This window comes from Exophiala viscosa, assembly GCF_022695815.1.
Source record: "Exophiala viscosa unplaced genomic scaffold EDD37scaffold_1, whole genome shotgun sequence".
In the NCBI taxonomy this organism is placed as follows: domain Eukaryota; kingdom Fungi; phylum Ascomycota; class Eurotiomycetes; order Chaetothyriales; family Herpotrichiellaceae; genus Exophiala; species Exophiala viscosa.
In genome coordinates, this window is record NW_026944353.1 from 2,598,091 (window position 1) to 2,623,335 (window position 25,245).

Sequence of the window (25,245 nt, forward strand, 5' to 3'; positions counted from 1 at the left end):
AGCATATTCTGAACGATCAATAATAAGTTTAATGCAGGCCGGACGATTTCATGTTCTACTATTAACCCTGTTGCGTACTATGCCCGGCAGCAGCATGTGGTAGCCAATGTTTGGCGACTGGGCCCGGTGAAATTCAGTGGCATGGGCTTTGGCTGAAGCGTTGGGCGAGGTTTGAGCGCCTGGTGTGCCTTGCGGTCCGTCCGGACATCTCAGGTGGTCTTTCACATGGACGCACCGCCAGATTTGCAAGCGATTATACAAGACGGTGGTGAGACTGTCGCAAAAGCGACTCCTCTCAACCTTTCCCGACGGTGAATATCAATTTGAAGGGCTTGTTGAAGTGTCTTGGATGCGAGGTCACATTTGGCTACGCTGAATGCGCCAGCTGCGATGCGCAGGCTTTGCCTGAATGCATATAATGGCAGTGTCAGTGTCACTGGTCCAAACCGAAATGGTTCATGCCTTCCAAGAATCACCCATATTCTGATATGTGCTTAGTCAGGACGATGCTCCATTCTTTACGCAGGACTTTTCCATCTTGCATTTGAGCACGCGCTACTGCCGAATGCGGAGAAGGGTAGGGATCTGTCTTTATGCGAGAATGCATGCTTACTTGATACTAAGCTTTCACCGGTGCAGAGACCATTGATTGATAATTTCAGGCGTCCTGTTTGGATTCCTTGCCACAACTTGACCTGCCGCCTTGAACAGGCCCGACCGTTTTATCAGGCAACGTGGAGCTCCCTCCTGTCGTGCACAGTTCAGACACTGCCAGTGCCCCTGATCGTGCCTCAAAACCGCGTAGAACGCCGTGGCCGATTTTCTCGTTGGGCAATGGTATATCTGGCCAAAAGTGTAGTCACTCAACGTGGCATGCATAGCGGTGGACGCCTGTCGTGCCCAAGACATGAGTCTTCAAACCTTTGCACCTGTCAGTCTATATCCATTGTCACGTCGCCGCAAGTGCCAATTTCTCAAAGGGACAGTGTCGGTCCGGTGGTCCTCACACTCCATTCCCAGGTCCGCTCCAATTGACCACGGTCTGCCACAGCATCGCATTTGGCGATTTGGCGAGGGTTCTCGCTGACAAGAAGCCATGCGAAGTGCGAAGGATAACCTTCACCTCATGTTTGAAGATGAGAAGGCATGCACCGACATGCATGGCCTTTTACCTGTTAGGCCGTATACGGTGGCACGATCCCCAAGCGGCTAGTACCTGATCGCACCATAGAGTACAACGTCGCTCGGCGCAACATCTCAACCTTTGCTTGCCAAGCGTGGTCTCTCCAGTCGCGCCGAAGCTGAACATTCAGGCAGGGCGACGTTGGTCTTGTTGTGCATCAATCTGAATCTGAATCCTTCAGGAGCGGTAGCGGCAGAGTTGAGCAAGCACGGGGGCGACACATCTGTACGGCCTTGTTGAGGCTCTTCTCACCACATTCTCAAGGCCTTCCTTTCCTGATACGGCAGGTACAGGGTCAATATGCAGGGCAGAATGATCGACCTTGACTGCAACAGTGTCGGACTTTTCTCTCGGAGCGCCACTTGCCAAAGATCCTGCCTACAGACTATTGCAGAAATGAATCTGCATGGCAGACTGCCTAGCATCAGCACTGATCTCCTCTGCTCCGCCATGGGAACCACCACAAAAGGCCGACATCAACCTGTGATCGTGTTTCAAACTGCAGGGTCAGATTGATGCTATATTGTTGATAAGCGAGTGGACCCTGCAGAGGGATACGTGCCTGATCCACCATCAGACCATATATGGGAGATGTCTCAAAGGGGTAAGCAGTCGGTATGCAGAATTTGATAAGCATAGCACGCCAGATGCAAGGCTCGTTCCTTGATGTCTCTACTCAAACTGACGCCAGACGACTTGGTCACCAATGCCACGGGGAAGTCAGTGCCATAGTTGCATCAGGTCCCAATGGAGTCTCCTGCTATATTTCGTTTGCGACTCGTTGTTGCAGTGGTTCGTGGCGTCGTGTGTACTCGAAGAGGGTTGCCTGCCAAATTCGAACTCACTTCGTTTCAGGAGACGTCCAGGAGAAGCCCAGTGCCCGCCTCTGGTACTGTTACGAGAGACTGAGAAAAGCACTGCAACAAGTCAATCTGAAAGCTAGGTCTTATTACATCCGGGCTAGGTATGATTCTGACAACCCCAGGTGACCGTTACTGGCCCTACTGTCAGGGCCTAGGTAATCGTTCCATAAGCGTCAACTTGTCAACGCCCGTAGCCCTCGCAATCGATCGTTGTGGAAGTGGCATGGTAGCCGGATTCTGCCAATAAGGGGTGTCGCAATCTGGAAGACGAGGTCCAACGTGCTCCCGCCAGACGGAGCACCGCCCGGCTCATTGTGGGGGTATGACTTTGACGCTCTCCTCACGCACACGATTGCTTCGCAGAGCCAGCATGGAAGCCTTGACACTATGAGGAGATGTTTCGTAGACACCTCGAGATGTAGTTGAGGACCTCATCTGCGTTAGCAAGAAGTCGAAAGCCGCCGGTACTGCCCGAGATTTGGCTGGCCTGGTCACGTGCGCCGTAGTTCTGCCGATTCGTGGAGCTCCAACCTCGCTTCCCAACCATCGTCAACAACAGGACTGGACTTGAAAATCACTTTAGGCGAGATCTCCGCATCAACATCGACGTAACGTTCATCGAGGCACATTGCCTCCTGCGATGCCGTGCACCCCGCAACATACGTTGAGCGAAAGATTTCATATCCACGTTCAGACCGCGATCCAACTTCGAGTCAGCTCAACTGTGCACAACTGCCGAAAGCCCGCACGTTCCTGAGCCTGCCTCCGTGCAAGAGCTCTGCATGATGCCTGCATCGAGGCATGAATTCCAGCCGCCAAAGTGACTCGGATGCTGCATCAAACGCAGCTCAGGCCAAGCAGGCCGCATGCCTTGAATGTCGCCGAAGCAAAGTGAAATGCACGCGTGACCCTAATGCTGCGGTATGTCGAAAATGTCAGCAGGCCGGGCTACAATGTGTGACCCCCGAATACCACGTCGGTCGATACAAAGGTGTCAAAAAGTGAGTACAGAGGGTCTTCGGTAGTTTCGTCCTTGGCTAACAATTGCGAGTAAGCGGACAGGTCTGGAAAAGGCAATCTATCAGGTCGAGCAGGCACTCAAGCGCACCAAAGATAGCTCAACGGGCTTAAGTCTTGAGGCGGAAACAGATCTTCGACAATTGATATCTACACCCCAGCCTGAGCGGCTGCGACGGGCATCTAGTTCACAGACACCAAGTACGGCCGTGCCGCAAGCTTTTGCTCAACCCCATACCGACTCGCAGGAGTACAACGGAAATGGCAGCTCCCCTATTGATCATGATGTCCCGCCACCAGCAGCAGCAACAGCAGCGGTCGGTGAGAAACCAGACGAACTCGCTCTCAACAATGCCGATAATCCACTGCAACTGCTTGCCATGGCCTCGGTCTTGCCTGGCCAATCTCCATCCACCCATATGTCAACGTCCCCGGCTGTTTTTGCCTCGCATCAATCAACCAACGACCATCACCTCGCAGATGCCGACATCCAGCAGTTCTTTGGACTGCTCATGTCTAACTTGGACAATTCGCCAGACCTGGATCCCATTGAGCTAGGCTTGGTGACTGCCGAGGAAGCAGATTCTCTCTTCACTTATTACCACGATCGATTGTCGCACACTCGCTGGGGCCTGGATCCTATCCTCCACACTGCTGCCTTTGTGCGATCAAGGTCGGCATTCTTGTTCACTTCCATCTTGGCTGCATCTGCATTGTTTCTGCCGAAAGCGGAAGCTCTCTCTAAGCGTTTGGCAGGTCATCGGAATCACCTGGTACGCACAGTCATCTACAACAGGTACAGATCCGTGGAGATTGTCTTGGGCTTCATGGTCAACATCCCCTGGATGACGCCAGCTAAGCATTGGGCCGACGATGAAACTTGTGCATACTTGTCGGCAGCACTTACGCTAGCCCTGGATCTTTCACTGAACAAGATTGTTGTGCCGTCTCCGACTATCCGACCTGCGGGCTTCTTAGACCGGGTTGCCAAAGCTGAGTGTATTGACTCTACGAGAGCGCTGCAGATGGATGGCTTTCCCAACATTGACCCCACGTCGGCATGGGGCAGACGTCTGCTGAGGACTCGCGAGCGAGTGTGGCTGGCTTTGTTTGTCCTGGATCGCGGGTACGTCTGTTCAATACACCTTGCAATCGTTACTGTCGGACTGATCATCTTTTCCAGTATTTGCCTAGCTCGAGGTCGACCGTACGCAGTGCCTATCGGGCCATTGGTCGAGAGCTGTGACACTTGGCATATTTCGGATATTGCGGATCGATGGGATGGTAGCGTCACTTCTGCCGCTGTGCTCAGACGAGATTTGGTATGCATGTCCGACAATGCTGCTTCAAGTTATTGACCATGTCCAGGTTGGCCTCATCACAAGTGTTCGTGAGTTTTGTGATGGGAGTCAAGGCGCAAACGGCGGCTCAACCGCGGTCAGATTGTAAGTCTATTCTGTGTGCCGGGTGCAATCCCCACAGACTAATGCATCACAGTCTCAAGGACAAGATTGATCGCTTCTTCGAGCAATGGTACGCTGTGTGGTCCCGACAAATCACGCAAGGAGATGGTGAGCAACAGACAGAAACATTGTGAACAAGCAAGTCTAGCATACTGATACTTGGAAGGTCAACTACCACCCTACGTTGAGATTTTGGTTTCCCACACAAAACTATCGACTTATTGCAACGTCGTCAACCACCCGACCGCATCGAATGATGTCAAACAATTCTTCCGCGCCGCCGGCCTTGCTTCAGCCATGAACGTCATGCGCGCGGCAGTCCACGGCGAAGGTCGACTAAAATCTGTGCCGAACAACACGGTCATCATGGTATCTTTTGCAGCGTGCTTCGCTCTAGCCCTTGGCACCACCAGTTTCGGGAACCGAGCAAACCTAGCTCCGAATGCGAGATCGCTCATTGAAGAGACGACCCAGGTCTTGGAACGGATAGGAAGCTCACCACGGCACCGCAAGGGCTTGTCGGTTCTTTTCGCCAGACACATCCGCCGGATGTTGCAAAGCTCCCTGCTCAATCCAGCCGAGGAAAATCAAACCAATGCCGCTGAGCAAGCGTTCTCGCAACAGCCAAACATGGGGTATGGTTCCACCAACAACACGTCGATGGGTGTCTCGAACGTTTCGGCTGAGCCATATGTCTTCGACATGACTGATGACCAGATTTTGGAGGCCATCAACAATGCTAGCGCATCACAAGAATTGTTTCAACTTGATGAGACAATGTTCATGGATTGGCTGGATTGGCCGAACGTGACTTGAGCTCGCGAAGTATAATATGAACCACCTCTTGACACAATCAATCGAGCTAGGCTTTTTGGACAGGCGCAGCTGCGACTAGGGGCTTTGCGGGGCTTGCATCTCTCGATAGGTTGACGAGTTTCTGGAGTTGTTCGATGAAGATAAAGGTGAGGACGGTGTTAGGCGCTAGTCGCAGCCAAGCTGGAGTCCAGCCTTTCATCAGGAATCGTGGCCCTTCATTTCGGAACGAGTCGACGATTATCCTTCTTACGCTCGGTCTGACCCCGTCCACAACGACAGCATTTTGTACCCTGCTCTTCAAGACATCTGCTGGGGCGCAGGCCGTTGTTGCCACTGTTCCAGCCAGAAGGGAAGCAAGGAAGTGTGTCGGCATGCCATCTTTGAGACCGAGGGAAGGATTGGACAACAGCTCGCGTTTGGCTGCGGAGTACCTGAAGACATGTGAGCATTCGGGTTTGCAAGGGGATCTCTACAACTTACGTGGCAATCTGCGAAACGTTCATTATGATGCTGCGGACGACGTTTGGTCCCAGACCACGGGTGAAGGTTCGAATGCCTTCTTCTTTGCCGATCCTGAGCAGAGCGTCGAATGCGTGTGCATACCCGAATCTCTGTGCTGGTGGTCGGGCGCCATCTGCGCACATTCGAACGAGAGCGACTTCAGTCGGATTTCCCACCAGACCAGCGAGGCCTCCCGCTGCTCCCGCGCAAGCGACCTCTACTCGGCTCGACAATTGTTGTTGACCTGTTCTTTGCCGGGCCTCGCTTGCGAAATGATTGTACAGCCCGAACCGTGCAGTCGAATACGTTGACTGTCGAAGCATCGAAGCGGATATACCCCACCAAAGGGATGTGATACCTATCAAGGTTGAGCTCAGCACAGTAACGGGATCGGTATTGCTCACCATCACGACTTGCAAATTGGAACATCGTCCTCAACATGTTTTGTCTGGATGCGATAACTTGCATGCGGCTGTGCCGGTTGTTATTCTCAGGGTCCTGTCACAACGATGCAGACTTACTATTTGGTCTGGTCTAGTGGGTGAGCTTGAAGTTGGGTTAGCGTTCATTCTCTTTGAAGAGGAGAGCGTGCCTTACTGAAACACGCAGCCATTGAGGCAGCGGCACCCCTATCGATGGTCAGCAGTTTTCTCATGCAGCGATGATGTCTGGCATGCTCACCCCAACCAGAAAGGTTGCTTTTGGGGTTTGGAATTGGCCATCTTTCAGTCAACAGAGAGGAAAATCACCAAGGGGTTGCTGGTCGGCAACGCGTGAACGCGAACAATTTATAGTTCAGAAGAATTCTGCTATATGGCTGATTCCTGACAACAATTGAGGTGAGCAAACATTATGAAGACAGCAGTCGCGCCCAGAACAGCCGGTGCGGTAAATATCTAGCACACCGCGTCTCCAACGTATATCTATGTTATACACAGCTTTATTGAATTACCGTCCCACACCATGCTGTTTGTGTACATTGGCCATCAGCAAGCATCGAGCGTCGGCAATATTTGGGTCGGCCCCAAAGGACCCCCCACAAAGGCCTTATCCGTAACCAGCCCCAGCCATGATTGACGGCATCAGAAATATGACCGAGATGGTGGTACATTGCCGATCACGTGCGACACATCAACAGAGGGTCCAGCCATCCGGACCTTGATCCGATTCTCTTTTTTTGCCTCATAGTTCTTCCAGACTACCTTCGCTTATATTCGAGTCTAGAGCTCAAAAGCTATCCCGTGCTTTCTACCTACAATCTGAGGAGAAAATACGTCGTAACTTCACAATGGCCACGAGAAGGACGCTGCTGCTATGCGTCAACGACATCCGGGCAAGGTCATGCTCCAACGTCAACACCTTTCTTCCCCGCAAATCCCTGGCCCGCCAATCAAATGCCAGATCTTGGGTCTCGAGACAACCAACTCCACGATTTTTCTCGTCGGCACGTCCCAAGTGGCAGGAAGCAGCTTCAAGCCAGGAAAGCGACGGACAGCCTGTCATTGACCGTACGAGGTCGAAACTTTTCAAAGATGCCGACGAGGCTGTCGCAGACTTGAAGTCGGGATCAACCATCCTCAGTGCTGGTTTCGGACTTTGTGGTACAGCTGGTGAGTCCTCTTTGTCTTGTCATCTGTTGGCAATGTCGAATGCTGACTGAATTTCCAGAAACCATCATTGAAGCGATTCGAAAACGTGGAGTCGATTCCCTTAACAACCTCACCGCCGTTTCGAACAACGCTGGAGCTTCAGGCGACGGTGGTCTGTCGCCTCTGACCAAAACCGGGCAGATCACCCGCTGCATTCTATCTTACCTTGGAAGCAACAAGCCCCTCGAAAAGAAGTATCTGACCGGCAAAATCGCCATCGAACTATGTCCCCAGGGAACGTTGGCCGAGCGTATCCGTGCCGGTGGATCAGGCATCCCTGCCTTTTACACGCCGACTGGAGTTCGTGAGTGAAAACACAACCACGGAAGAATAATTGACGTAGCTAATCCTCTCGATCCCTAGACACACTGATCCAGACAGGCGAGATCCCGACACGTATGGGCGAGGCTGACCCAACAACCAAGAAGTCCACCGTGCTGGAAGGCGGCAAGCCGCGCGAGACCAGGATCTTCAATGGCCGCACATACGTCATGGAGACAGCCCTGACAGGCGACGTAGCTATCATTCGCGCTCACAAGGTCGATGAAGCGGGTAATTGTCAATTTCGGTAAGTACAGGCTTCAAGCTCTGTTTTCCAGTCTCGTGCTAACGTGGACGAAGATACACGACCAAAGCTTTCGGCCCTATAATGGCCAAAGCCGCGCGCCTCACCATCGTCGAGGCCGAGAACATCGTACCCCTCGGATCCATCGACCCCAACGACGTGCACCTCCCGGGCATCTTCGTCGATCGTATCGTCCCAGCAACAGTCGACAAAAAACTCGAAATCAAAAAGACTCGCCCTAGCGACAACGACAGCGGATACGAGAGCGAGGCGTCAACGTCATCAGCATCATCAGAGAAGAGCGACGCGATGGTCCGTCGCGACCGCATCGCTAAGCGTGCCTCAAAAGAGCTCAAGCAAGGCATGTACGTCAACTTGGGTGTCGGGATGCCCACGCTCGCGCCGTCCTTCTTGCCCGACGACGTCAAGGTGTGGATCCAGTCTGAAAACGGCATCTTGGGCATGGGTGCATACCCGACCGAGGAGGAAGTTGATCCGGATATCATCAACGCCGGAAAAGAGACTGTTACACTTGTCCCCGGTGCGTCGACGTTTGATTCTTCGGAATCGTTCGGCATGATCCGCGGCGGACATGTTGACGTCTCCATCCTGGGGGCGTTGCAGGTTAGTGCTGCGGGCGATTTGGCGAATTATATGATCCCTGGAAAAGTGTTCAAGGGAATGGGCGGCGCTATGGATTTGGTGTCGAACCCGGATCAGACCAAAATTGTGGTCACGACTGATCATGTGGATAAGTATGGGAAGAGTAAGATTGTGGAGACTTGCTCGTTGCCTTTGACGGGGGCGAGGGTCGTGAGTACCATTATCACGGATTTGTGTGTGTTCCAGGTCGATCGGACGAAGGGTACGTTGACGTTGACGGAGCTTGCGGATGGGGTTAGTGTGGATGAGATTAAGGAGAAGACGGATGCGAATTTTGCGGTGAGTGAGGACTTGAAGAGTATGGAGTAGGTGGTGTACCAGACTGGTGCATGTGGGTGTGCGTCTAGCGTTGCTGGGATATATGAGGACATAGAGTAGAGGATCAGGTGGCTTGTACAGAGAGGTGCTACAGCTTTTAGGTTCCGGTTTATTTGCTGTCCTATATCTTTCTACATGCTTTTCTCACACGATGACTTGAGGTGTAAGTTGGACGCTCTGCTAGACGGCCATTTATATCCCTTGCGAGCTCAGATCATGCGGACGGGATATCCTTCACATCCCGACAAACACACCTTTTATGCAACTACATACCATATTTCGAATAGGCGTTTTATAGCTTCGCCTTGAGGTTGTCGGCGGCCATTCCTGGGGCAAAAGTCGTGCCTCGTCCTTGACTGAGGCCCTGCACGATCTCGTCAATTGCATTCAGAATCCATTGATTCCCTTCATCAGTGGCCAACCATTCACCGCCTTCGACATCCTTCTCGGCCGTTCCGTCGGCATATGCTTTCCGCAGGCCAAATAAGTGGCTCGTCACCTGAGGGCCGACGCCGGTCTGAGTGCGCAAGCAAGCGATGGCCACAAGGGAGGTCAGAATACGGCCGACCCGGATGGGCGAGTCGGTCGGTGGGTCAGAGAGTAAGTTGGAGTAGTGGCCCGAAAGGATATGGACGGGCAAGTTAGGGTGACTCTGGGCGAGTTTGTCAAGGAGCTTGCCTTCGAAGGGCTTGTAGACGCTGTCCCAAAGCGCGCGGCCTCGGGCCATGGACTCGGAGACGTTGTTGGAGTCGAGTTTCCGGGATGGCAAGGGCGGAATGCTGTCGAAGACGTCCTTGGGCATGCCCTCGCGGAAAGCGCCCAGACAGTTGATCGTGCGGGGAATGCCGTTGAATGAGATACATTTGAGGCCGACTTCGCGCATGAGTCCGGCCGTTTCACCTGGCGGTGGCGGCGACGGGAGAGATTGCGTGAGGTGGTATAATTCGACCATGGAGCCAGGGGAGTTCATGGTCATGGTCGTGGCGGTGGCCATGGTCAACCATGCGGGGATGCCGACGCCGTGTTCTTGGGCACTGGACGCGATGCGGTTGTATGTTGTGCGGATTTGGGGAGGGGCTTTGAGGTAGCCTGGCAGGGCGTGGGCGGCGTTGACGAGTCCCTTGAGGGTTTCGGAGAGTTTCGACATGTCTGCTGATTTTCTTGATTTGTTGACGCGGTGGTTCTGGGCGAGTCTTGCTCTTGGTCGAGTTCCCTTGGGACTATTGTGGTCGCTCATATATTGGCTTGACCACAAGAGCTGGGCAAAAGCTTGCTGTGTGAGTTTGTCGATGTGCAGGATAGCTGTGAAAAGCCAATCAAGTTATCGTAGTTGAGCTGTTTCAATGGCACGGAGAAAGATGAAGTCAAGAACAAAGACGATCACGACACGGACAACCTCGGTAAAAAGAAACACCGACACCGTGTCAATGCGAGAATATCAATCCATATCTCGGCCATTCTTCTTTCTCCGCCCAATCACTTTGACACTTTGGCTCCTCGCTTGGTGATGTGGCCGGCATCACAGGCCGATTGACCGCTCTTCTTCCCCGCCCAAGCTGGATACTAAATCCATCTCAAAGACGGCTTGTCGATTGCTGCTTATCCATGCTGATATTCCCTTCCGGCCAAAACCCTGACTGGACGTTACACCAGCTTCAGCCAAGACTCGCGTGATGGGTGATCCCCTTGGCGGAGCTCCGGCGAAGCAGCTGATTGCCTATCACTAGATGCTAAGTCCTCCAGGTAGGTGTGTTCATTCCCATGGGGTAACACCGTCACAAGGTCGGGATTGCCATCTAGTCTACGGCATAAACCGAGGCTGGCCCATGGCGAAACATGATCATAGTGCGGCTGATCACCTGTTGTATGACGCGCCCTGACTGCCGTGCATCGTTCCATATGGGAGCTATTGTCTGGTTTCTTCATCTCGCCAGCAACTTTCTGTCTGTCCAGACAGTCCCATGTTGCGCATCGCTTTCATCCTGACCAGCCACAATTATGGCTGCCGCTCCTAGGGACGAAGCTGATGCGGTCGATTCCGGACGTGTCGACGAAAAGCCAGAGGATATCCAAAATGAATTTGAGGGTGCTAGTCAAGTGCTCGCGAACGACAAGATTGGTCAAGTGACGGGAATAGATAATGATGCTGCTCACACGAAAGCCATGACGAGAAGACTTCTGTGGAAGCTTGACACAAGGTATGCCGTCGTCGTTCGTGTTCGCACGCCGTACTCACTGCGCGGACGTCCAGAATCCTACCAGTCCTTGCCATTCTCTTCCTATGCTCTTTTCTGGACCGCACCAATGTCGGCAATGCCAAAATTCTCGGTCTGGAGAGCGACGTCGGCCTCAACAACAGCCAATATGCCAACGGATTAGCCATCTTCTTCGCCTTTTACATCGCGGCGGAGTTGCCCTCAAATCTCGTTCTCAAGAAGGCCAGTCCGAGAATCTGGCTTGCTTTTCTCACAGCCATCTGGGGGCTCATTGGTATGTGCTTGGGCTTTGTTGAGAACTACGCCGGATTTCTGGTCGTGCGTGCTTTCCTCGGACTTGCAGAAGGCGGCTTGCTCCCTGGAATGGTCCTCTATCTCTCTTCAATCTACACTCGAGGCGAGATGGCGCTTCGGATAGGCTTGTTCTACACAAGTGCTTCTCTTGCTGGAGCTTTTGGCGGCCTGCTCGCGCGAGGTTTGTCGGCCATTGGATCTCATGCAGGCCTTGACGCGGGATGGCGGTGGATCCTCGTGATTGAAGGCCTCCTGACTTTTGTTGCGGGAGTGGCGTCTTACTTCCTGCTCCCCAATAGCGTGGCAAGTGCTTCGTTCTTGAAGCCTGAGGAAAAGGAACTTGCGCAGAAAAGGCTGCTCAACGACACTTCAGCACACTTGCCTGACGGACAGCAAACCGAAGGAGCGGAGAAGTTCCGATGGTCAGAAGTTCGACGGGGCATCCTGAATGTTCAGCTTTGGCTGAGTGCTACAGCCTATTTCTCCATTCTCTCTGGGCTGTACTCCTTTGGGCTGTTCTTACCAACTATTATCAAGGGGCTCGGGTATACTGCCAACGAAGCGCAGTTGTGGTCCGTCATCCCTTATGCGGTTGCCGCGGTGGTCACTGTGGTAGTTGCCTTGCTGTCCGACCGACTTAAGCTCAGAGGAGTGGTCATGCTTTGCGTCTTGCCACTGGCCATCATCGGATACGCGGTCATTGCGAATATTGACGAACATGACAACCATGTCAAGTATGGCATGACGTTCTTGATGGCCACGGGGCTCTATGCCAGTGTCCCGCCGGTGTTGGTCTGGAACAGTAACAATTCCGCGGGTCATTACAAGCGAGCCACCACGTCTGGTACGTCCAAGCCTTCCAATGTCGCCGACCGAGAGAGTGCTGACAATCTTTAGGCATGCAGTTGGCCATTGCGAATGCTGGGGGCTTTGTTTCCGGTAAGTATCTGTGCGCTCAAGGTAGGTTCACGCACTTACATGGCAACAGCATTCATTTACCCAAGTACTGAGGCACCACAATATCACAAATCGCATACCATAATCTTGGGGTTGCTAGTTTATGCATGGTTTGCGTGAGTTTGCTGTCCTCTTCGTTCCCTGAGTCCAAACTAATGGTGTCGCTAGCATCCTTCTCAACGTTTTATACTGCGCAAAGATCAACCGCGACAAAGCTAGTGGGAAGCACGACCAGTATATCGGATATGGTGACGATCGGGATCCTGAATTTAAGATGGTTTTGTGATGCAGAGGAACCACAGTCCTGGTGAACAGAATTGATGGCTCCCTTTGCCGGTTCCCCGAATCGTGAGGGTGACATTGATCCGGGGTAGATAGGCGGGGTAAACACAATACACCGAAGGACCAGTGAAGCAATGACCGTATATAAGGGACCTATATTTACCCTTCCAGAGTCATCATTGTATTCTGTTTGTGCTGAGTCAAAGCGTTGGCACAGGGAAAGTTCAGAGCACAGTTACCTAGGTACCTGGTAGGGTAACATACTACCTACCCTGTGCGCTTTCCTTCCTTACCTCCTTCCAGTTTCCCTTTCTTCCGTGCCCATCAACCTCAGTTGGCAACCATTCTCAACCTTCAACGATTCTTACACATACGTCAGACACCGTTCACTTACCAAGAAGACAACATGGCCGAATCACGACCTCCAAACCCGAATCAACTCGCAACCTCTCTCCCTGGCCTGACCACTCATCTGACGGGCCACGACACTGCTACCGGCAAAGCAGTCGTTCAAGAATCACGACCGGGCAAATGGAGCACCTATGATGATAAGCTCATGGCCTTCAATGTTGTCTACAGCACTTCGAAGTTCCCCGCGAACTTGAACAACGACCAGGACATCAAGTCTCACGACCAAGTCACATCGAGCGGCAATCTAGGTTTGGTCAACCCCAACGGCACGGTGTGTCGGGTGGTCGACTTCGCGCCAGGCTTCGAATGCATGATGCACCGCACACAGAGTCTCGATTACGGCATTGTGCTTGAAGGACAGATCGAGCTGGTGTTGGACAGTGGTGAGCGGAAGCTCATGCAACGAGGAGACGTTGCAGTTCAGAGAGCGACGATGCACGCATGGAAGAACGTCAGTGAGACAGAGTGGGCGAGGATGATATTCGTGCTGCAGGATTGCGAGAAGCTGGAGATCGCAGGGCAGGTGCTGAAGGAGGATTTGGGCAGAGGTGTTGATGGACTGCCACCCAGTGGAAACGATGCTTAGAGAAAGGCGGTCTACCACCGAGAAGAATCGACAGATATGAGTCTTTGGTGGCGGCTGGACGTAGTCTACTCATTGATAGAGATGTGTGACCGTCAGTACAGCAAGCTCATGCTCATGCTCATGCCACATGAAAACCTCCTCATTTCGTATTATCCAGATGTCAAGCAAAGAAATGCCCAGGGAGGATTTGGAGGCTAAGATCGCCAGTGACATGGCCTATTTGCCGCCAAGGTTGTACGCGTCAACATGATTGGTGTTGGCGTTGACCGGCGTCTTGGGCGTCTTGTCTTGGGTGTTGTTGATTTTAAAGGGAAGCTCTTACGACAAGTGTCCAAGCACCATCGACGACGGTTGCACTTGCCCAGGGGTGTGCACCATCTATTCGTCTTCTTGTACATACTTTCACCGCTCAATCTATTCCATACATTTGGAACGCGAACTCGAAACACTGGTTTAGCGAAAGCACATAGCGACGGCGCGACACCACGACTTTGCGCTACGCCCCTTCCAATCCTTTGCACGCGACAGTCTACCCAGCACGATTCTTGTGCGCATCCTCCAGAACCGGTATAATCGCCGACAAGGACAGTCGCTCGGATCGCTTCCGGTGTTGGTGGGATTGATCAAGAGCCTGGGAAACATCACAATGCTCTGTGGCTTTGGCCACCAGTGTCGCGACAATGGGGTGGCAGCGAAGTTCATCACTAGGCATAGACACTGCAGCATCAGGTCCACGCATACGGAGTCGCGGCGACTCCTCCGACGTGGAAAAGGACCCTTCTCACAGGCTATATCACAACAGCGACGGTGACAATGATGCGATTACCGACGAGGAGGATCCTTCCTATTCAACTTCCCAATCGACCTCGTCTTCTTACAGACCGATGCTCATAGACGATGCATATACATCAAGACGCTCGTCTTCGCCATCCTACCTCGGGAGAATGCCAAGATCAATCATGCGCTGGTTTTGTCTGGGGGTCGCGGCTGCGCTGCTCCTTTTCATCTTCTCCCTTGTACGGTCGAGTTGGAATGCCGACAAGGAAGTCCAGGTAGCTATCGAGGAACAAAAAGCCGCCCCAAAACCTGCGCCATGGGAAAGCTTTCCTTTCCTAGAGAGGTATTATGGTGGAGTGCGCAATTTGGTCTCCGCGACGTCCAACGTTCCAGAATATCCACGAAGCGACGACGAGGTGGACTTGGACCGGTTGTATCTACCTGAAGAACCACCTCTGGAGCCCGAGTCGCCGCCAGAAGAGAAGCCGGTAGAGCCACCACCCGCGCCAATTTTCCCAAGAAAAAGCAAAAGAGATATACCTCCCAGTCAGCGTTTCGACCCCTACCCGAACTATACGTCTCCCGAACACATCTCCAAGTATGGCCAGAAGGTGGATTGCTTTCTTGATCCCAAGGACACTATATCAATACCTCCCGTACGGGTGTATCAAGGCATCCCCCAAGGCTTTCCGGACATGGTCATGGGCTCTGCGGAGATGCTCGGCTTAAGGACAGACATATGCTACGACCGTTTCGGGCGCCTCGGTCCGTATGGTCTTGGATATAGCCTCAATCGGGGTGGCAGCGGCGCACAGCAGGAAGGTGAAAGAGAGGGAGCCGACTTAGTGTGGGAAGAGACACCAGAAGTGGACTGGAGAAATGTGAAATGGGTCGATGCCCAGCAGAGGTGTGTGGCCGCCAACCAGCACCGATTCAAGGAACTACCAAAACCTCGAATCGAAACCTTCCGAGCCATGCAAGTGGGAAATATGCAGAAAAGAGAAGAGATATCCAAGCTGGCCGATCCAGAGTCTGTGCCGGTAGAATCATCCACCAAGGTTCAGACTGGTAAAGAGAAGCTTCCTCGTACCGCAATCGTCATTCGCACTTGGTGGGATTACCCATACACACCTGAAGACAAGATCTATCTACGGTCTCTCATCTCGGAATTGACCATGCTGACCGGAGGCGAGTATGTCGTGCATTTCTTGATACAGGTCAAGAACGAAGACGTCCCGATTTGGTCAGACGATGAAACCTACGACCGTGTCCTTTCAGACTCCTTACCCGAGGAGTTTCGCGGTATGGGCACTCTTTGGTCGGAACGGCAGATGCTTCTAATGTACGGCGGGTTGGAGGAAACCTGGATGCGGGATCTCCCCGTCCATGGCGTGTATCGCAGCACCTTCATGCCCATGCAATACTTTGCTTATCAACATCCAGAGTACGATTTCTTCTGGAACTGGGAGATGGACATTCGCGCTACCCATCACTGGTACCATTTGTTTGATAGCCTATCCAAATGGGCCAAAGCTCAACCGCGCAAACTTCTGTGGGAGCGGAATAGCAGGTTCTATGTGCCCTCGGAGCACGGGTCATGGGAGGATTTCAGTCAGATGGTCCGAATACATACGGAACATGGTACCAACAGCGCCAACAATTTCTGGAGCAGTCTCAATCGCGCAAAGGACCCCAGCGTTCCTGGCGGAACGAAACAACAGGGCGACAAACCTATTTGGGGTCCGGAGCCGCCTTTCGACGACGACGTGAGGTTCGACGACGACCCTGTTCCGCCAACTACTTTTGACAAAGACAAATATGAATGGGGTGTAGGTGAAGATGCCGATCTGATCACTTTCAACCCAATGTTCGACCCTGACGGCACCACCTGGATTCTTACGGAAGATACCACGGGATATAACATAACTCGTGGACGTCCACCTCGCCGAACTGCCATTATCACAGCCAGCCGACTCAGCCGCAAGCTTCTAGTGACGATGCATCGCGAGACGGCCATCAAGAAACATACCATGTTCAGCGAGATGTGGCCAGCTAGTTGTGCGTTACATCACGGTCTAAAGGCTGTGTACGCGCCACATCCGGAATACATCGATCGGAAGTGGCCTACGAAATACCTACAGGCTGTCTTCAACGGTGGACGCAACGGTGCGACAGGCGGTGCGCGGACCAGCGTGTTTGGGGACCGCGAGCACAATTTCCGTGGGACGACTTGGTACTACAATGCAGGGTTTCCGGAGGTGTTGTGGCATCGCTGGTTAGGCATGAAGATCCACAATGCCGGTGGTGAGCAAGAGGAGTTGGCGGGTGAAGGCAGAATGTGCTTGCCTGGGATGATGCTGCATCCAATCAAGCGGGTCGAGCTGGTCCAGGAGGGACGAAGGGCAGATCAACCACCTTGATCAGCGCATGGCGTCCACGTTTGAAGATCGAAAGATCGGCATTTGTTATATCATGATGGCTGGCTGCGTCATCCACTCGTTGCACACTGTCAATGACAGATTTTGCTTGTACAACAGCACCACATATGGGATGTTATCGTTCATGTCGGATCGGATCAGCGTCTACAGAGGTATATTTGGTATATCTATTTACTGTTGTCGACTCCATGTGAGTATGATTATGCCAAGAGAATGATGCCACTACGGCCACACTACCATGAAACACTTTCTCCTCTCTGCGGAGACCCCCCGATCGGCTTCCTCCCGGCAAGCATTGACCTGGACCGTGCAATATAAAAGTCCAGAACCACGTTACTGGTCCAGGACTACTTTCACAGTCATCTGTTCTGCTTCACCTGTCTCTTATGCATGTATGACCGTCTCGAAGATGGACACCGAGTTCAGGACTCTGCCGGAGGACAAGAATAGTCAGGCCTTCTAAGCTCTGCAGATCCATGTCAAGGTTTACAGGACAGCCACTAGGCAAAGAGCCGTCGATTGAAGATCGAGAAGCTGCCCAGCCTTTTTTCCTCTGCACCCATCGATTCCCTCTGGTTCCTCCACATGCGGCGTCCGTTAGCCAGGGCAGTGGCACATAGCGTGACATCTGCCTTTGCGCCATGTGCCGTGTCAACTTTGATACCCGCCCGAACAAGACATGAACAAGACGGCCGTCACAGGCTCACAGCCCGGGTGAGAAAGTTGATTGATGGCCCAGTTTTTGGGCTTCATAGTGGTCAACGACCATTAGGACAAGCTCTTGTAGCTCCTTCATAAAGAGCTTCGCAACCGCAGACCTTGCTCTTTTATACTCTGTGTGGCCCAATCGCTCGTTTTTCTTGTGTTGTGCTTCTCTCTGATTTGCTCACCTGTCATCATCATGCAGTTCTCATACTACAGCTTACTCGCTACAGTGGCGGCGCTCGCCTCGACAGCTACGGCTGCTACGCTGAAACACGTCAACTACGGCGCTTTCACCCAGACAGCCACATACTCGGTAGCCAACCAGCTCGGCTTCTTCACGGCCTATGGTCTCAATGTCACGTTCCTGCAGGTACCCAACTCGACGTACGGGTACGCTCAACTTCTTAATGGCGGCTACGACATCATGACCGGCACCATCGACAATGCTGTCAATCTGAGGTTCAACTCGAACTCGTCAGTGACCGTCACGGGCCAGCTTGACGGCGGGCCAGAGTTGACCATTGCATCGATCCCTTCCATCACCAACATCACCCAACTTAAAGGCAAATCACTGATGGTTGACTCACCTGTCAGCGGATACGCATATCTCCTGCGCAAAGTTTTGGGCTTGTACGGTTTGTATCTTGAGAGCGGTGATTATACATTCCAGGTACGTGGCCATGACCTCCCCAAGTAGTACTCCTCCCAGGTGTCCATGTACTTACACTGTCTTAAGACCGTCGGTGCCACTGTAACTCGCTACGCCGACCTCGTCAACGGGTCTTTGCCCAACGGCACCGCTGTCTACGCCACAATCTTCACATACCCATTCACCAGCGAGAGCATCGTGCTCCCGAACGCTACACGACCCAACATCCTAGCCAGCATCTCCGACTTCATCGAGCCCATTACTAGTTCTGCATTCACCATTCGGACCGCCAACCTCAACAACGGCACCACACGAAGCCTAGCCCGCACATTCACGGCGGCAATGTACGCTGCGAATTTGTATCTTGCCGACTCGGACAACAAGAACGCCAGCATCGGTGCCATCGCAAAGCAACTCAATGTCTCGACCACGGCGGCAACGTCCGCATACAAGTCTGCTACGGACTCGATCACGGGTGAGACGTCGAGCCCCGGTGGGAACTTCACGGTCAATCGTCAGGGAATCTTGAATATCATCGACGTGAGAAGTCAGTTTGGTGGGTTCAACTCGACGCCCGCGCATTTCAATTTCGCCGAGGCCATTCTGCCTGGAACGGGGAAACTCATTGATTACTCGCTGAGAGATGAGGCTTTGGCGAGTTTGATCTCGTACACCCCGAGCACCGCCTAGGTTTTTGCAAACGCAAGTCTTGACATGAACTGCCGTGCCGGTATAAGTCCCGGGTGAGGACAGTGTGACGTTGGTTTTTCTCTTGTAGATATACTTTGATAGACTTGGAGGCTGCACGTTCGCCACGTTGCAGTTTTGCCATGCTGCACCAAAAGCCCTTAAGGTGGTAATAATGGATGATCATCGCTAATACAATAATACCCGATGTACCTACAGTATTGTCTGTGCACAATGTGGTCACTGTGCTGTGGAAGATCATTTCCCAACACTGGTACCTACCGAAGACTTGGGTGCAACGTCTGTGCTTTGAAGGATCGACGTAGATGAAACTACATACGGCACAATTCGTGCTGTTGATGGAACCTACCACCAAGCGACTATAAGGCGTGGTCAGCTCAAGTACAAAACAGCCCTTTCGCATATGCCATCATTGCAGTCTCGCATTATGACCCTGAGCCCTGCAAGCGAGCAATGTGAGACACAGGCAGGAGGAGGAGCGCTACTGTACTCAAGTAATACGTCAGGTACCTGCCGGACATCAAACTTCATCTCAGCGTGGTAGAATATGCAGGGTCAACAGAGGGTCAGACTGTCCCTGGTACACTTACAGCGTCCTGTCAGCCTACCATAACGCCTACTGTGGTAAGTAGAGTTCAAAACCCCTCGCCAGAAATCGCATGGGCGATGCACAGCGTTAAAAGTGGTACCAACATGCCCATGCCTGCGTTCGGACCACCATCTGGCCCGACCCCGTCCAGGGCACGTCAGCGCCGCCGCAACGTGCTTTTCACGTTTTTGCCCAGGGGTTGGAATTTCATCATACATTGGCTACCGCTCAACCGGCACTTACGCATACCTACCACATTACTGGGCCAAGAAGCTTGGGAAAGGGCAAGCCATAGCACTTTCTCAAGCTGTGTACCTGGAGCGGGTTACATGATCAGCATTCCACGCTGTCCGTGCCCCCCAAATGAACATACGGAGTTCCGCGAAGTAAAGCCTACAGTCACAGGATACAGCGTTGCCCGCAACGATCGACGCCGGCTGCAATCAACGCGAATCTAGAGATCAACCGGGTTCCTGAAAACTTGGCTCGCCTAGCACGCCCGCGAGCCTTCTTGGCTATCTAGCTACGATAGGTAAACCCCGACCGCCTATCGAAAAAAAATCTTGCGCTGGTGCAGACGCTGTGATGGCGCAATCTCTGTCCTCACAGCAACACGCAGTTTTTTCGCTTAGCTGGACGCCGGCGTTGTCTGACTCGCTTCTGGGCACGCGGCCTGACTAGATTAGCGACTTGGGCAAAAGGCGCACACACTGCAGTACTGTAAGTGCGGCAGGGCTGGGTTTCAGAAATTGTTGGGTGCAGCCAGGGTACGCGGTACTCTGGCACAGACTACTAGACAGAGAAGCATCCAGGCTGTGGGCGATATAAGTATGGAGTACCTCCGTACTCGCATAAACGATCACACCATCTTCCCGACTGCTGAAGACTCGCCTATTCCCAAGGGCCTAGGGGATTCGGGACCGCCTCCCTAGGCCGTCCCAAACACTACTGTACGGTGGTGGTAGGCGAAAACGACACAGGCTCGGTAAAGTTCGGAAGTCGCAGGTACTCCGTAACACCACGGTATGTGTTGCAAGCCCCCGGGAAAGTCCTAGCCCTCATTATGGTAGTGGCCTTGAGCATCGAACCATTGGGAGGGCTCTGATTGGGGGAAAAGTGGACATGGTAAAAGTGCCTGTCCTGCCAACTGTAAGTCCGCGTGCACCTGTAGGCTTTAAAAATCGGATGAAGATTTTTCCTTAGCATCGACGATTATGTCTCTGAACAGCAGTGTGTCCCGGGAGATCGAAGTGTGTATCTCCCACACAGTATTTGCTTGACATTCACACTATTGACTTCCACTATACGGTAGTTGTATTTCCGCAGGAGACAGTCGAACCTATTGTAGCGAGAAATTGTGTGTGCCGACATGCCAGAGTCCGAGCGCCTGTTGATCTTCTTCACGCCCGTAGCGTCGGTGGTAGGATTGAGTTCGAAATGACAGCGAGGCTTGCAGGCTTCCGGCTACCCTGAATGTTCGTTGGAGTCAAAATGGCCCCTCGGGTGAGTGCACAGGACACATTTCCAGCGCCGACTCTTCGGGTCAGTACACCAAAAGTCATGGGAACAAGTCAGTGCGTGCACCAGCTGGAGAAGTCCGAAGTCGAACAACGTGGAAATCCTTCGACATCTTTACCTCGTGTGGTCTTTGGCAGGTGTCAAGCTGTGGTCGGAAAGGAGTCATGCCCGCTGTCCATTCCCTTTCGCGACATCTTAGAGTTCGAATCTTCGCCAAATTTCGCCCCAGGGCAAAGTTTCTTCGAGAGACAAGACCAGCGATCAGTGGGACGGTGAACTGATCCCCCGCTCATGGCCCAACCCTGATGGCGACCGAAGTCATTATTTAGTGGAAATCTTGTGCTGTCGCACCATTGCGCTTCCCTCCCTTCCCTTCCCCAGGGGTCCTTGCGAGCATATTTCCCATCGAAAGTAACGGGATATGCCAGAAAGCATGGCGTAAGTAGCCTGATCTTCGAAAGAGTAGTTGTTTTCCTATTCATATGAGGATGGGCCAAGCAAGAACTCACAGATCTCACTTTTATGTGATTCCTCCCATCTCCATCATCGGGTTGTTGTCAGTCTGACACATTCCCAATCGACATTACGCTCTGTGTCCATGATGCTTGAGCCACGGGCAGCAGCTGGGCTGCCTCACAATCCACATGGACAAGGCCTCGCGACTGTCAGCATCATCATGTGCTGCATCGCAGCATTCCTGGTGGTCAGTCGACTGCTTGTTCGGTTTTTGCACAATCGCATGACCGGATGGGATGATTATACTCTGGTAGTCTCCATGGTATGGAATCCTTCGGGCTCCTGTTCGAGAATCGTTGTGCTGACGCGGACAAAATTGACAGATGCTGGCCATCGGAATGACCGTCTGCTATAACATGGAGGTCTATCACGGTATGGGCCTGCATACGAAACAGGTCGACGCCCACCAGCGTATGCTGGCTTACGAGGTATTTGCCACTCCCATATTTCCGGTCAAAGTCCGCATACTGAACTGATTGGCTGTTAGTGGTTGTGGGCAGCACAGTTATTATATAAATTCGCCAATGGCACCACCAAGATCTCCATTGTGCTTCTATACCTTCGGATCTTCCCCAGCAGAATGTTCAAAATCGTTTCCTGGGCGGTCATTGCCTATGTGATGGCGTATTGCACTGCGGCCGTATGCACGAGTATCTGGCAATGCAAGTAAGTAACGTTGATATATCACCAGTTGGGGGCCATTCTAACCGTGCTCACAGACCAATTGCCAAAGCATGGAACAAGACCATGCCGGGCCACTGCATCGACATCGGCCAGCTGTGGTATGCAAACTCGGCCTTTACCATCTTCGCCGACCTGCTCCTCATCGCCATGCCGATGAAGCAAATCGCCAAGCTGAAGTTGCCGATATCCCAGAAGTTGGGTTTGATTTTTGTGTTTAGCTTGGGTATTTTGTACGTCCTGATTGACTCGTCTACTGTGCACATACTGATAGTTTCAAGTGTGATGGTATGCACCATCATTCGGTGTGTCATGCTCGGTCCAACAACGTCTAAAAAAGACTCACTTTGTAAGTTTTCGCAATGCGGGATGAGATGAAGCTGGGTGACTGACCTGTACAAAGACTACCAAGCTGAGTCCAACAGCTGGACATTCCTCGAGGTCGACGTCTCCATCATCTGCGCCTCGTTGCCAATCCTAAAAGCACCTTTGCAACGATTGCTTCCTCGCGTTTTTGGCACGAAATCCTCTGCGGCCAAGTCGGCCGACTACTCAAAGTCGACCTCATACAAAGCCGGCGTCGAAGGCCCGAATATTGCGATGAATAGTAGTCGCCGATCTGGTCTGCCTGCGAAGAGTGACACGGCCAGTGATGAGGAACAGATGATCGAATCTGGTGGGATCATGAAGACAACGAATGTGACGCTGGATTATGAAGAGGTGGACCTTGACAAAGACTCCGAGAGGAAGCACGGCAGACGGGAGTTTGACTTTTTCAGTTGAATCAGGGACTGCTTGTCAAGGGGCCAACCGTTCTAAAGTCAATGTACAAAATCATTATGCCAGGAGAATTTCCCCGTGAAATCGAGTCAGACAGTCGGCCTCGATGTTCGACGACGGTCCTACAGCCATATGTCGAAGAGCGCTGTGGCGAGACACGACCATGTGCGCATACCTTGACCAAGCATGCACGTCTGGAAATCCTTTACCCAGCCGTCGCAATTGCAGCACCCAGGCCCAATGGTTTAAACCTATCCAAATAGGTGTCCTGCAATACCACGTTGACGCCGCCGCTCAAACAGCACCTCAGACTTGTGCATGCAACAAGGCTACATCACCATTGAAGCCTGTCGTATGCCGTTGGCTAGCAATGCAGGTCGAACTTGGCTGCTCTGTTGGAAGTGAATGCACCCCAGTGTTGTTCACTGGACACCTGACCATTGTCCCCAGTGGAGTCTGGTTTGTTAGGCTCATCGAATGCCTCGAACCAGAAAGAATCCACGCCCCAGTCCAGAAGACCGCACATTGCAGACTGCCAATACGTCTTCATGTTATCGTCACCTGTGATGGCCGCGCCGGCATCTGTGCCCCCGGTGCCCGGCCAGCCAGTTTCTGCAGCAAGTGTCAGATGAATCCATGAGCTGTTGAAGACTGATCTCAGCTTACCTCCATTGATGAAGTGCAACTTGTTGAGGCTCCCAGAAACTTCTTGAACGCGACCTAGGGCTTGCGCCATGGCATCGAAGTAGGACTCGGTCGCGTTGGAGATGGCTTGGTATTGCCAGTATGGAAATCCATTGGCGAGCCTAACACATTGTCAGCTGACTTGTTCCGGTGCTGCCTTGATGGGTACATACACCAAATCAATGCCACTTGTGATGATCGAGTCCATCGTGCCGTTTGCCCAGCCATTCCAGGTGTCTGCAGTACCGATCTGGGCGTTGGGATAACTCTGTCGTACATCTTGAATCCAGCCGATCAATTCTTGAGCAGTATATGTCCCGCGGTACATTCCTTCCGAACCAACCGTGATGCCGTAGAAGGTGTCGCCGAAAGAAGCAGGGTTTGCGGCGTCAATTGCTGCTTTCTCTTTGTTGTATGCACCATCATCGGGCCTGTGAAATGTTGTCAGCTTGAATCTTCTTGAAGACGACTAAGATTTCATTAGACATACCACATGCCTAACAGGACCTGGATCCCTGCAATTTTTGCAGCGGGCAGAATTTGGGAGGGTGTGTTGCAAGGATTGCCATCTTGGTCAGAGGCTGAGTATGTGCGAACAACTATTGCATCGGTATTGGCTTTGATGGCCGTGAAGTCGGCCTCGAAGTCGGCTGTGGTCTTGCAAGATCCGTCAGGATTTATGTTGCCGAGACAGAAGCCTAGGGTGCCTGCTGCGGAGACTGCCAACGGTGCGGCCAGGATGATAATACTAAGAAGGGCGCGGTAATGCATCTTGATTTCGTGGTGTTGTATATTTTTGTGAGAGAAGGTAATGCATCGGTCGATGGTGGTGGCTCTTTTAAAGCATCGAAATGTGGTGCAAACGCAAAGGACTGCAAGTCACTGTAGTTGTGACTGGAAGGCATGACTGCGACAAGCAAACACATGCAAACGCGGACGCCAAAACAAGTGATGAAGTTGTACAATGGGGAAGCCGCAGATGGAATCGCAGTTTTAAGGCCTTCACTTTCATTGACGTGTGACGCACGTTACGGAGTCCTTCAAGTTTACCTAAGCAGAGCCTCAACCCCGGATTTGCTCCCCGGCTCGCTTGGTCGGGCCCGCCTTCCCGCGGCTCCGCACACTTACTCTTGTATGATTTTATCAGGAATTGACTGTACAAGAGTTGATCCACGCATACGAAGATATGGATCTCCATGCGCGATAGGCATAACGGGCTTAAAGCTCATATCAGGTTTTCCGCCAGCACGATACTCAGATTAGCCGATGTGTATACGAGGCAAGTACTTATGCACGTCGTATCTAGGACCCCAAACAGGCAGCTGCCTGCAGCCAGGCGCAACCGATGGTGGCCTGAATCCGCAAAAATACATAATCCCGTCACAGCCTCATCACATCAATATTTTCTGCCATCTC

General features: G+C 52.5%; 10 protein-coding genes across 10 annotated transcripts; 7 read left to right on the top strand and 3 right to left on the bottom strand.

Moving 5' to 3' along the window:
• The first annotated feature begins 2,793 nt into the window (after window positions 1-2,793).
• Window positions 2,794-5,580, top strand: EDD37DRAFT_49333 (uncharacterized protein). Its single transcript, XM_062813353.1, has 6 exons — window positions 2,794-3,047; window positions 3,102-4,189; window positions 4,247-4,385; window positions 4,432-4,508; window positions 4,561-4,634; window positions 4,693-5,580. Exons 1-6 carry the CDS (start codon window positions 2,970-2,972, stop codon window positions 5,340-5,342), a joined length of 2,106 nt encoding a protein of 701 aa, XP_062675267.1. The 5' UTR covers window positions 2,794-2,969; the 3' UTR covers window positions 5,343-5,580.
• On the bottom strand, window positions 5,389-6,565 carry EDD37DRAFT_645137 (mitochondrial dicarboxylate transporter; the record flags this gene model as incomplete). The annotated part of the gene is made up of 6 exons (XM_062817606.1): window positions 5,389-5,773; window positions 5,823-6,201; window positions 6,248-6,315; window positions 6,365-6,389; window positions 6,441-6,472; window positions 6,525-6,565. The coding sequence occupies 6 exons, from the start codon at window positions 6,563-6,565 to the stop codon at window positions 5,389-5,391; spliced, it is 930 nt and encodes a 309-aa protein (XP_062675268.1).
• A 472-nt stretch (window positions 6,566-7,037) lies between these two features.
• On the top strand, window positions 7,038-9,133 carry EDD37DRAFT_585477 (3-oxoacid CoA-transferase subunit A). The gene is made up of 4 exons (XM_062814451.1): window positions 7,038-7,453; window positions 7,512-7,796; window positions 7,856-8,060; window positions 8,114-9,133. The coding sequence occupies exons 1-4, from the start codon at window positions 7,132-7,134 to the stop codon at window positions 9,027-9,029; spliced, it is 1,728 nt and encodes a 575-aa protein (XP_062675269.1). The 5' UTR covers window positions 7,038-7,131; the 3' UTR covers window positions 9,030-9,133.
• EDD37DRAFT_616804 (uncharacterized protein) lies at window positions 9,134-10,459 on the bottom strand. The gene has a single exon (XM_062815688.1). The coding sequence runs from the start codon at window positions 10,273-10,275 to the stop codon at window positions 9,331-9,333; it is 945 nt and encodes a 314-aa protein (XP_062675270.1). The 5' UTR covers window positions 10,276-10,459; the 3' UTR covers window positions 9,134-9,330.
• Window positions 10,460-11,036: 577 nt separating this feature from the next.
• Window positions 11,037-12,791, top strand: EDD37DRAFT_661340 (putative MFS transporter; the record flags this gene model as incomplete). Its single annotated transcript, XM_062819136.1, has 5 exons — window positions 11,037-11,236; window positions 11,290-12,392; window positions 12,446-12,487; window positions 12,537-12,621; window positions 12,674-12,791. The coding sequence occupies 5 exons, from the start codon at window positions 11,037-11,039 to the stop codon at window positions 12,789-12,791; spliced, it is 1,548 nt and encodes a 515-aa protein (XP_062675271.1).
• A 134-nt stretch (window positions 12,792-12,925) lies between these two features.
• Window positions 12,926-14,057, top strand: EDD37DRAFT_616808 (uncharacterized protein). Its single transcript, XM_062815689.1, has one exon. The coding sequence runs from the start codon at window positions 13,194-13,196 to the stop codon at window positions 13,782-13,784; it is 591 nt and encodes a 196-aa protein (XP_062675272.1). The 5' UTR covers window positions 12,926-13,193; the 3' UTR covers window positions 13,785-14,057.
• EDD37DRAFT_49457 (uncharacterized protein) lies at window positions 14,022-17,177 on the top strand. The gene has a single exon (XM_062813369.1). It carries the CDS (start codon window positions 14,465-14,467, stop codon window positions 16,979-16,981), a length of 2,517 nt encoding a protein of 838 aa, XP_062675273.1. The 5' UTR covers window positions 14,022-14,464; the 3' UTR covers window positions 16,982-17,177.
• A 594-nt stretch (window positions 17,178-17,771) lies between these two features.
• EDD37DRAFT_49426 (uncharacterized protein) lies at window positions 17,772-19,226 on the top strand. Its single transcript, XM_062813364.1, has 2 exons — window positions 17,772-18,374; window positions 18,441-19,226. Exons 1-2 carry the CDS (start codon window positions 17,901-17,903, stop codon window positions 19,041-19,043), a joined length of 1,077 nt encoding a protein of 358 aa, XP_062675274.1. The 5' UTR covers window positions 17,772-17,900; the 3' UTR covers window positions 19,044-19,226.
• A 2,379-nt stretch (window positions 19,227-21,605) lies between these two features.
• EDD37DRAFT_49478 (uncharacterized protein) lies at window positions 21,606-23,329 on the top strand. The gene is made up of 6 exons (XM_062813377.1): window positions 21,606-21,946; window positions 22,008-22,112; window positions 22,172-22,350; window positions 22,404-22,598; window positions 22,647-22,714; window positions 22,769-23,329. Exons 1-6 carry the CDS (start codon window positions 21,767-21,769, stop codon window positions 23,146-23,148), a joined length of 1,107 nt encoding a protein of 368 aa, XP_062675275.1. The 5' UTR covers window positions 21,606-21,766; the 3' UTR covers window positions 23,149-23,329.
• Window positions 23,330-23,458: 129 nt separating this feature from the next.
• EDD37DRAFT_49469 (glucan 1,3-beta-glucosidase) lies at window positions 23,459-24,806 on the bottom strand. The gene is made up of 4 exons (XM_062813375.1): window positions 24,320-24,806; window positions 24,003-24,260; window positions 23,812-23,951; window positions 23,459-23,757 (listed from the first exon to the last, which is right to left on the bottom strand). The coding sequence occupies exons 1-4, from the start codon at window positions 24,598-24,600 to the stop codon at window positions 23,510-23,512; spliced, it is 927 nt and encodes a 308-aa protein (XP_062675276.1). The 5' UTR covers window positions 24,601-24,806; the 3' UTR covers window positions 23,459-23,509.
• Between the last annotated feature and the right edge of the window lie 439 nt (window positions 24,807-25,245).

Bases quoted from the DNA above. Each gene is read 5' to 3' on its own strand.
- EDD37DRAFT_49457 (XM_062813369.1), top strand. From the start codon at position 14,465: ATGGGGTGGCAGCGAAGTTCATCACTAGGCATAGACACTGCAGCATCA.
- EDD37DRAFT_49426 (XM_062813364.1), top strand. From the start codon at position 17,901: ATGCAGTTCTCATACTACAGCTTACTCGCTACAGTGGCGGCGCTCGCC. The intron at 18,375-18,440 runs GTACGTGGCCAT...CACTGTCTTAAG, and splicing joins GCGGTGATTATACATTCCAG to ACCGTCGGTGCCACTGTAAC.
- EDD37DRAFT_616808 (XM_062815689.1), top strand. From the start codon at position 13,194: ATGGCCGAATCACGACCTCCAAACCCGAATCAACTCGCAACCTCTCTC.
- EDD37DRAFT_49469 (XM_062813375.1), bottom strand. From the start codon at position 24,600: ATGCATTACCGCGCCCTTCTTAGTATTATCATCCTGGCCGCACCGTTG. The intron at 24,261-24,319 runs GTATGTCTAATG...AACATTTCACAG, and splicing joins CAGGTCCTGTTAGGCATGTG to GCCCGATGATGGTGCATACA. The intron at 23,758-23,811 runs GTAAGCTGAGAT...CACTTGCTGCAG, and splicing joins GTTGCACTTCATCAATGGAG to AAACTGGCTGGCCGGGCACC.
- EDD37DRAFT_49478 (XM_062813377.1), top strand. From the start codon at position 21,767: ATGATGCTTGAGCCACGGGCAGCAGCTGGGCTGCCTCACAATCCACAT. The intron at 21,947-22,007 runs GTATGGAATCCT...CAAAATTGACAG, and splicing joins ATACTCTGGTAGTCTCCATG to ATGCTGGCCATCGGAATGAC. The intron at 22,599-22,646 runs GTACGTCCTGAT...GATAGTTTCAAG, and splicing joins GTGTTTAGCTTGGGTATTTT to TGTGATGGTATGCACCATCA.
- EDD37DRAFT_585477 (XM_062814451.1), top strand. From the start codon at position 7,132: ATGGCCACGAGAAGGACGCTGCTGCTATGCGTCAACGACATCCGGGCA. The intron at 7,797-7,855 runs GTGAGTGAAAAC...CTCGATCCCTAG, and splicing joins TTACACGCCGACTGGAGTTC to ACACACTGATCCAGACAGGC. The intron at 8,061-8,113 runs GTAAGTACAGGC...ACGTGGACGAAG, and splicing joins GCGGGTAATTGTCAATTTCG to ATACACGACCAAAGCTTTCG.
- EDD37DRAFT_49333 (XM_062813353.1), top strand. From the start codon at position 2,970: ATGTCGAAAATGTCAGCAGGCCGGGCTACAATGTGTGACCCCCGAATA. The intron at 3,048-3,101 runs GTGAGTACAGAG...ATTGCGAGTAAG, and splicing joins CGATACAAAGGTGTCAAAAA to CGGACAGGTCTGGAAAAGGC. The intron at 4,190-4,246 runs GTACGTCTGTTC...CATCTTTTCCAG, and splicing joins TTGTTTGTCCTGGATCGCGG to TATTTGCCTAGCTCGAGGTC.
- EDD37DRAFT_616804 (XM_062815688.1), bottom strand. From the start codon at position 10,275: ATGAGCGACCACAATAGTCCCAAGGGAACTCGACCAAGAGCAAGACTC.